Raw genomic sequence first — 9,983 nt, forward strand, 5'->3', positions numbered from 1 at the left:
GCTTGTAGTGTGGTATAAATTATTAAATATTAGCTAATATTATTAATTTTATCCATATCATTCCTATTACGTTTCCATTTGTGTTAAATACCAAGAAGAAACCTTTTGATACTGGTAATGTAGCATTTTGATGCAGTGTGCATGTCAGGCAATGTGGTATGTGTCTATAGGAACCCCATTGGGAAGATCAGACTGTGGGAGCTTTTAAGCACAGAACCTGAACTGAAGTGAGTGACTGAGGGTGGGTCCCATGAGAGGAAACTGGGTTTTACATTCAGGGTAATGTAGCTCTGTTCACACCTCTACTTCCCCTCTGTATCTTCAGCTGCCACATATGCCTCATATAAGTGAATGTTTGATGAAAAGAAGTTTAAAACCCACCGACTTGAGAGACATGACTATTGGGCAGCTACAAGTGATAGTCAATGATCTCCATTCCCAGATCGAAAGTAAGTGTAAGGGGCACTTAGAAATGGATATGAAATGTAAGGCACGACGGGTTCTTCTCTATGATGTTTACACTGGGTTCCTTCTGTGTGTTTGCAAGAAAAAGAAGAGAATCACAAGGCTCTTTTTTGTTTTTATTGTGTTTCTAACTGTAAAATGTCAGAAGCTTTATGTATTTCTCAGTGTTCACCATGGTTACGTGTCTTTTTGTATCTGTCTTAAATCTCCGGAGCATGTATTTAACTCAAAACATCTGTTCCTCGAGTATAATTCAGTAGCTACAAGTCACTTATTATACAATTATACCTTCCACTTTACTTGTACATACATTTGTTTTAGGTATCATCTTCATCAGTCAAATCAAATTGTTTTTATTTTGTGGGGTTCTACATAGTGAAAGTGTATGTTACCAATATGTGAAAATTAAAGTGTGGGCCTTTTCCCCCAGAATAAAGAAGGAGCTCTAATAGAACTGTCCAGACGGGATGGCAAGTGAGTGCTTAGCAACCCTCAGTAGTGGTAATTGGTCTTACAGAGAATGTGTGTGGCTGACCATCCTCACAGAGGCATAGTGGTCAGCCAGATGAATTCATGATCTCCCCAGCCTCTGGAGTGTGATTCTGTAAAACCCTATGGAACTTACAGATCAAAACGAATTAATTCAAGAGAGAAACCAGCCAAATGCATTCAAGCAAACCAACTATTAAAAAGTGCTTATGAGCCAGGCAGGGAAATTTGAACAATAACTAAATGTTTTATTGAATATTTATTTTTTTATTTTACAAATTATAAAGGTAATTGTGGTCATGTGCATTTTTTTAAAAGCTCCTGTCTTTTTAGAGATACCTACTGAGGCTTTCATGGATGAAAGAATGTGGTATCTGGAATTGCTTTAAAATGATCCAGTGGGACCAGAGGAGAGAGAGGATTTAAGATTGGCTATGAATTGATCATTGTTGAAAATGGTTGGATGTGTGGGGATTTATTAACTATTCTTACTGCTATTGTATCTGTTTGAAATTTTTCATAGTAGTTTAACAAATATTAGAAAAAATATTTCTATGTCCTAAGGGCTGTGTTGTGCAGGCATTCTGCTGAGTGGTAGGTATAAAAAGCTACCCCAAGAGCTCACTGGAATAAATGAAATTTTTCATGAGGTCCAGATAAAAAGTAGTTGTATTCAATGCCATGTTAATACATTCAGTAATATTTTAAAATCAAAAGAAATGATACAAGATTTTAATTTAAAAAATCATAGATTGACAGGATTTTTATAAAAAAAAGTATTCTAGAACTACATTTTAATTTCAGTTGTGACTTAATTACTGGAATTGTTATTCATTCCAGGACTGAAAAGCCTTTCCAGTATTTTAACACTGAAACATCTTCTTTAGACTCTTAAATAATAAAATTGCAATCCAGTCCTTTTTGGGAGTAGATGGAATTATATACATCACCATATGATTTTCTCTGTTTTTAATTTTTGAAACTAGTCTGAACTAAAAGCAGATAAAAACACCACTTAAAGTCAGAATCTCTAAAAGTATGGGGAGATCATTTGTTTCCCTCCCCGTGAGTGTTTTCCTCCTGTGTCTGCACTAGCTCCTCAGGGGCTTCTCTGAGAGAAGAAAGAGTGAGCCCTTTCGTTTTTCAAGGTTTTTCATGGGAGAGCTAGTTAACTCAGTGCATGGATTTCAGTAGAATTAGAAATGTTTCTATCTACACATATATGTTTTTTATTCCCACTACAAGTCTCAGAAATATTTTCCTTGACACCCTATTTTCTAGAGACTTCAGGGATTATTTTTTCAGGTCTTCCACATCTGGTTGTTCCAGAAATCTGATTTTCCAATATTTTCACACAATGTTTTTCCTTAGAACAACTTCCTAGGGCCACATGAAGGCTTTAAACATTCCTGACATGCCTGCCTCTCCAACTGGGTGTCTGATATAGCACTGTCAGGTGCCAAGAGGCTCCTCTGATTATCAGTGTGGCAAGGAGCATCCTGAAAATGAAGGATAGAAAACTGAACATGCTCATTTCTTCAAAACAAATTCATTCCCTTTTTCTAACAAGCTAGTTCCGGACAACTAGCAATTTCTTTTTCTATTTAATATAAATATAATTGAATACATAGGTTGAGCATTCACTTATCTAAAATATCAAATGCTTTGAAATGATCAAAAAGTTTCAAATTTTATGACATTTCAGATTTGGGATTTTGGAGTAGTATCGATTGAAATACTCCAAAACCACCATATCGGCAAAATCTGAAACATTGCCTAGTCCCAAGCATGTGGAATAAAGGATACTCAATCGATACTTCGAACTTTACTCCCTTTCTTCCAGTACCTCTAAAATATGTAAACTGGTCGTATTTCTCCAACTGATAACTTCTCCTAGGGTTTTGAGAAGCTAAAATGAGAACTTTTACAAAAATATCTTTACTGTGATCTCTGTTTATATGTATATATGTGCCTAGGCTATAGGTAGATGGTCAGTTCATAGTTACATGCTCTGACTTGGCTGCAGTTTTATTTTTAAGTGCTCCTTTCTTTGCTCCAGGCTTGAATGAAGAGTTGGTCCAGCTGCTTCTCATCCGTGATGAGCTGCACACAGAGCAGGATGCGATGCTGGTAGACATCGAAGACTTGACCAGGTCGGTCTGGCTTTCCCTTCCAAAGGAGGAAAGAAGCCTAGGTGGTCTGAAATTTAAAATTAGGGCAAGAATTAGCTGTAGAGATTTCCATCATCCACTTCCATGTTTAGCTCACCTGGAGTGAATAGTGGAGAGGAAGGAGAAGCAGCCAAATCTCCTTATCAAATGCACTGCTTTTTAATAGCCCTCCTCCCTGTATGATAAATTGTCAGGGCTCAGGACTTTTACCCTTTCACCAAAATCAGGGAAACAGTTCTGGCCCAGAAAGACTATCTTGAGGACTGTCCTCAGGGGAGTTGACCCGAAGCCATTACCTGATGGCGTGTTTCCAACACAGGAGTAGCCATGTGCTTGGTGCGACAGAGTAACACTGGCTGTTATATGACCTACCTCTTGATCATCTCTGCCATGTTCAAAAGGTAGGGCCCTTGACATCTGTCTTTCCATGGCCCCAGTGCTATCACATTGTTCTCACAATGGGGAAACTCCAGGACTTGAATTTCTAGCTGGGCTCTGAACCAACTGCCTCTCTATAAAAGAGGTAACAATTGTGCCCTTCCCAAGAGATGAGAAACTAGGCCAGTAATGGTGAAACTTTTAGAGACCAATTGCCCAAACTGCAACCCACAACCCACTTATTTATCACAAAGTGGCAGCTGCAATTAAACCTGAATACTGAGGTTTTAGTTTAGAAAAAGCAATTCATACACTTGCCTCACGTGCCAACAGAGAGGGCTCTGTGTGCCTGCTGTGGCACACATGCCATAAGTTTGCTACCACTGAACTAAGCTAATGCTGGTCAAGGTCTTCCATTTCTTAGTATCTTCCCAACAGAAAGGCATGCCATACATTATGTATTGTGCATATGTCATATATATGACCCTATATATGTATATAAAGTACATTAAGTACTATAAATACTGCTATGGTTTCAAATCCACTGTGGTACTTTTATGAGACAGTCTATATGAAATCTCAAGCCAGGAGACAACAGTTGCTATTAATCTCAGAAATGTTATTCAAAGAGCCAAAAGCTCCCAAGAAAGAACACACTGCTTGTCATAATAACATAAGGAATTAACCACATAATCCAGAACCATCCCAGAGAAGCATAAAAACATATGTAGTGATAATTGCTCTCAGCTCCTACCATAGGACCTCATATAATGCTGGATAAAATAATTTTATAATGATGTAACCTTTAATGTAATGTTTTGGTAGCAAAATAAATGCTGCAAAACTGTGTAAGATCTTTTTTAAGACATATGGGCTGCACTTTCTGTTGTGTGCTTTAAGTACTGTATAGCCTTGTCCCTCACCTAAAAACAGTAGGAATTTTCATACTCTCTGAGCATACTTACTTGCATCTAAAATATCATAGTAACTCTCAAATAATGTTATTGCCACCTACAGCTCTATTCGGGCACTATAACCAACAATTGTAAAACAGACCCCTTTTGTTAGTCTAAGAATTTGCGTAAAAGTATTGAGATTATGGGAAATCAGTGGTGAAACACACAACCAGGTTCTACATTTTTGGAAAAACCTCTGAACTCTTCCATAAAGGCTGTGATTTTCTGTGACAGCAGTGACCTTTCCTCGACCTCTCAACAGTATTGTTATTCCTTGTTAACGAGGCATAGTGAGGCTTCTCCCCATCTTGCAGACCATTAGGCTGATACCTAGGTTTGTGGTCTATGTTTTTATACTTTTCATATGATGTGATTTTTGTGGAAGCATGGCAGGTAGGAGTGTGGTTAAAAAGAAAGAGTCACTCATTAAGAGGTATTTGTAGAGCCCTTTAAATTAAAGCAGTCCTGCAAGGTGAGGGGGTGGGGACAGTGTCCTTCACAGCCATCCACTTGTGGGGAGAAGGCTATGCACCTGTTCCCCAGCTGAAGAAACGTAACTTTGCTCCCAGGGAACACCTCCTAAAGACAATAGGCCCAGCGTCCTACAGCAAGATCTCAGATGGATGGCTGTGGCTGGAGGAAAGAGGGGGAAATTTTCTTCACCTATTTCCTTCACCAATCCAACTCCTACTATTCTAAGTGTCAATTCTTACCAGTGATTCTCAATTTGGGCTATTAGAACCACCAGGGGAGCTTTATAAACTACTGGTGGCTGAGTCTCACTCTGAGATTCTGACTTTATTATTATTTTGGATGACCTGAGCATCAGGATTTTCTTAAGCTCCCAAGTGATTCATAGCATAGCAAAATTTGAGAACTATTGGTTTAGATGATGTCTCTTTGGAGAAGCCCTCCCTGCCCCCAAGGTGTGGCTTTTTACTAGTCATTCTCCTTTTGTAATGAATTGTCATCTCTGCCTAAGTCAGGACAACAGTTCTGGCCTAGAACAGGCCCCTGGTAATTGGCCCCAAGTCATTCCTTGCTGATGTGATTCCAGCATATGAGCAGCCACGTGGTGGGTATCAAACAGTGTTACTACCTGTCATATGATCCAGTTTCTGATCACCAAGACTTTTCATGTGCTCCCATCCCATCCATCTCATGTGGAGCATTACACTGTGTTACATTTGTCCGTCAGCCTTCCCCACTTGACAGAAGGCAACTCCGTTTTCATTCAGAACCATATTCCCAGAGCCTAGCACAGGGCCTGTTGTGCACATAGTAGGTCCTCAGTAATGATTGTTGATAAAAAGAGTCTTAGTGGAGTATGTGTGAAACTAATCTTTAAAAATATTTTAATATAATTTGTCAGTGAAAACTAGTTTTATAGACTTAAACCCTTTGCCATGGTCTGTTTAAAATGTCAAGGATATTCACCTTTTGTTGTAGTCAGCAGGATTTGGCAAGGGAATACATTAAATACAAGACATAATTTATAGGATTATTTTATGATAATTACCCAAAAAGTCAAATGCAAAGGAATGCAAGAGAGATTAACCGCACACTAGAGCCCCAAAGAGTCCAGCTGAGGCCTAGTTCCCAGCAGTGTCCCACACAAATCCAGCTAAAGGCTTAGAGTCCAAGGCAATGTCCTCCTCAAGTCCAGCTAGTGGCCTAGAGCCCATGGCAATGTCCCATGCTTGTCCCTGTTGAGGATCTGCACCTGGAAGGCCCAAAGGCCAGTGGTGGACGCCAGAAAACCTATGCCAGTGAGATGAAGGATCTGTGCCACTAAGCTGAGGGATCCACATTGAAGCCAGGAAGTGATGCTCATGGTGAAGATCAGAGCTCCCCTGATGAAAACAGCAGCCATTCCCAGCAACGGCTAGGCCCTGAGCTCCTCCTCCTATGAGAACAGCGTAGTTCACATCAGGAAAACCCTCCACAGCAAGCTTCTCCTAGCAAATCAACAGGCCAAGATCTTCCTCTCCAGTTCTCCTTTTATGGCTATTAGTAACAATCCTCAGGTGGATCCTCCACACCCAGACCATGCTGATTCAGTTCAGCTGGGGTTGCAAGTTTACCATTAGTTAATCCACTACACCTTTGTATGTATATCTCAGACATTCATCTTTCAGTATTTTCTGAAGCTGTCTCCTGTCTGCTTTTCTGTTCTTCTCAGAAAACCCCTTATTGTATGCTTCTGCATGTCACATGCACACACCTGTATAGAATAAAGCAACTGCAGTAAGAACTACAATTAAATCAGCTAAAGTGGAATCTTAGCTCTTGTTTAAGAGGTATGAGCTAATTGTAAGAGAATGATCACAGCTCTTTTATACACATAAACTGAACCATGGGATGGTCAGCTACAAGGGATGCTCATTTTAAGGAATGGAGTGATGATGGTGTCTTTCCCCTGAGTTCCTTTATTGTTACATGAGTGTCACCATTTATTTGTGGCCTGTTGAATGTGGCAAAGATGCTCTTCTCACTTCCCTATTTCTGAAAGTATCTGTGGTTTGTCTGCACTGTAGATATGGGACATTCTGCGTAAAACCAATGAGTTACACTTGACATCACTGACTACCCAAGTCTAATAGCATACATAAACTGTCCCCAAACCCTTACTTACAGCTGGAAACCACAACCTTGAGTGTTTTTCTCTTTCCAAATATATCATTTCCTAAACCACCATCTTTTGCAGCCTTCAGATCCTACCATTCTCTGGGAAATGCCCATTTAAGTAATATGAACAGCTTGGCCATTTGTCCCTTCTGCCTCCATAGCACAGCTGCTGACTTGACCTGACTTTGGGCTCACAGGTCGTGATAGAGCTTGATAAATAAGAAGACTCACCTATCCTCTCTAAGACCTGCCCTCACTACTATGATTGTCCTCTTAGGGTTAACTGAGGGAAAAATCTGATGCCAGCATGGTAAATCTTTACATCGTAAAGGCCTCGCATTTGTTAGGCATTAGCTTTTGTAAGAGCAAATTAGATTACTGGCTCCAGATTTCTGTCAGGAGCTTTCAATAATACCTGCATCTGTGTCTGCTTGCATGTGTTTACATAAAGTTGTCACTCCATTACTCTCAATCACACTTCATTTTGACTTTTTGTTTAATGTTTATTTTCTGTCTTCTATTTCTTTATTTGCGGTTTGCTCCTTTCTTGTCTGTCTTCACTGGAGCACATTCCCAACAAGAACAAAAACCTCATTGTCTTGCTCGACACCAAATCCCCAGCCTTGAGAGCTCTGATGGCATGAAGAAGGCACATTTTAAGTATTTATTGATAAAAGTATCCCATGGGCCGGTGATTTCACTCAGTGGTTCTACCGCCTGCATCACAAGCACAAGGTCCCGAGTTTGATCCCCAGTACCAAAAAAAAGGATCCCAGACACTTAACTCTTCTCATTTCCAAACACAGCACTTTTCTTCTCTAAGGAAAACCAATAATGTCTGTAGGTCTAGAGTTAATCCATAAAAGGAATCATAAGCAGAATATAAAAATTAAAGAGGCCAAATCCATTTGAATAAGGTGGTTTTCCTTGATTCTCATATATTCCACTCTGAGTAACTCTGAACCTCAGTTTGGAGCATGTTGTAGCTGTTGATTGATAAACAGTTTGGATTGTTCTTTTTAGGCTAAATAACTGTTTTTATTAACTTTACAGACATGCTGAAAGTCAGCAGAAGCACATGGCAGAGAAAATGCCTGCAAAGTGAAAAGAAGCCATCCAACCAGAGGACAAGCTAGAATTTATTTTGCTTCTGTGGTTGTAAAAATGCCATTGCTAAAAGGTGGCGCAGAAACAAATAAATATCAGTGTTAGTCATTGATAATGTCTGAAGCTTAATGTCCAGTGATTGGCCTTTGCTTCTTAATTTATTTTAATTTTTTACCTGTGCCACTTAATATCAGGCATTTTAATAAAATATTGTTACAAAAAATGTACAGTACTTACACCATCACAGATCATGGTTAATCAAAGAGGATAGCTTTAACTTTATTTTTATTTGTTTAGAGATTTTAAGTTGGAGCAGTATTTTACCATTGACTACTTCCATTCTTCACTGTAGTTTTAAAGAAGAACTGTAAATGACGGTGCTATACAAGTCAAAAAATACATGCCTGCCTCGTAGTGAAGTTGTAGCTCTCCGTAATATGTATATTTTAATCAGTTTTCAACATTTTGTGAATGTTGACTACCTGAAGTTCATTTTTTGATGTGCTATTAACATTCTGTTGGATTCAGAGGGTTCCTTGAAAGTTTTATGTATAAATATGTAAAATAAAAATTAAAACTTTGTTTCATATGATATGTCTTTTTGCTCACTAGCAGAAACTGGCTATTTCCTTATTTTTCACCACTTCATAACTAAATTCCCCACCAAGAAGTTTTTATTGATGAAAAATACAATTGCCCAAAGGACAAGCCTGACAGCATTACCAGGAAGACTGAGAAAGTGTGAATGAATGGCAGGGGTGGGGCGGGTAGGCCAAAGGTCAGTAACTTCAGAGCAAGCATTTCTGCTATTGCTTCAAGTTATGAATCTGGAATGTTAGCACTTTGCCCTTTAATAGCTTCTGGTCTTGTTACAGCCTAGTATTGCCAAAACTACATTTACCACATGCACCACATGAAAAGATGGTGCTTCCATTTACTCTTTTTCCAAGGCCAGTTATTATTTTTACAAATTTTAACCACTTATATTGGTCTAAAAAAACTCAGAGTCTAAAGTAGATTAGTGATTCCAATAAGTAGAGTTTCAGAAAATAGATTTAATTAGCTAATGTTCATGCAAGGATTAGTGAACCATAAACCAGAACACAGATGAGCAATTCAGCATTCCAGAACCACTCCCAGACCACCTGGTTTCACCGTGAGGTACGTGATGTAATCTGAAGATAGAACTTTAGAAATCTGTCTCCATGCTCCTTTCTCAAAAGTGCTCAGGTAAGCATTTTGAGTAATTAAAGGAGTTATCCATTTTCACAGGCAGTCTTCTATTTAACAAAATAGATAATCTTAAATTATAACACTAATCACTTTGTATGAATGTGTGTTACTGGGTGTTGAATACAGGACCTGACACACACTAGGCAAGTACTCTGCCACTAAGCTACATCTTCAGCCCTCTTCTAATTTCCTTTTGAAACTGGGTTGTCCAGACTGGGCTCAAATTTGCCATCCTTCTGCCTCAGGCTTCAGATAGCTGGGATTGTAGGTATGCACCACTGTGCCCAGTACTAGTCACTTTTTATGGGCTTCAGTCAAAGTTATTTCCATTCAAAATAGAAAAAAAAATTGCAGCCTATTTTTTGTTGAGTTGGCTACTGGACAGGGCAGATAGGCTCACCATTGATATAAAGAATAGGGCCCAAATCCTCTTGGCCCAAAGGTCTCTCTACCTGGGTCCCAAAATCTAACACCAGCCATCAGGAATCTCCTGAGTTGAGTTCAACCCTGAGGACCCATGGACAGCTGTGGGGCAAGGATTCTGGCCCCTGAGTCC

The 9,983-nt window shown here is 39.2% G+C and overlaps 1 protein-coding gene across 7 annotated transcripts in view; it reads left to right on the forward strand.

The window, feature by feature from the left end:
- Positions 1-8,781, forward strand: part of Schip1 (schwannomin interacting protein 1) — an 809,964-nt gene extending 801,183 nt beyond the window's left edge. For all 7 annotated transcript variants that reach the window (XM_004834522.4, XM_087186439.1, XM_087186441.1 and 4 more), the window contains 3 exons: positions 326-449; positions 3,014-3,107; positions 8,141-8,781. In XM_004834522.4, the coding sequence (XP_004834579.2) occupies positions 326-449; positions 3,014-3,107; positions 8,141-8,192 (270 nt within the window). In that variant the 3' untranslated portion in view covers positions 8,193-8,781. The remainder of the gene's footprint in view (positions 1-325; positions 450-3,013; positions 3,108-8,140) is intronic.
- The last annotated feature ends 1,202 nt before the right edge of the window (positions 8,782-9,983 follow it).

The sequence above is a fragment of the Heterocephalus glaber genome, unplaced genomic scaffold, assembly GCF_053883595.1.
Source record: "Heterocephalus glaber isolate CG9 unplaced genomic scaffold, H.glaber_assembly_v1.0 deba00001504, whole genome shotgun sequence".
Lineage (NCBI taxonomy): Eukaryota > Metazoa > Chordata > Mammalia > Rodentia > Bathyergidae > Heterocephalus > Heterocephalus glaber.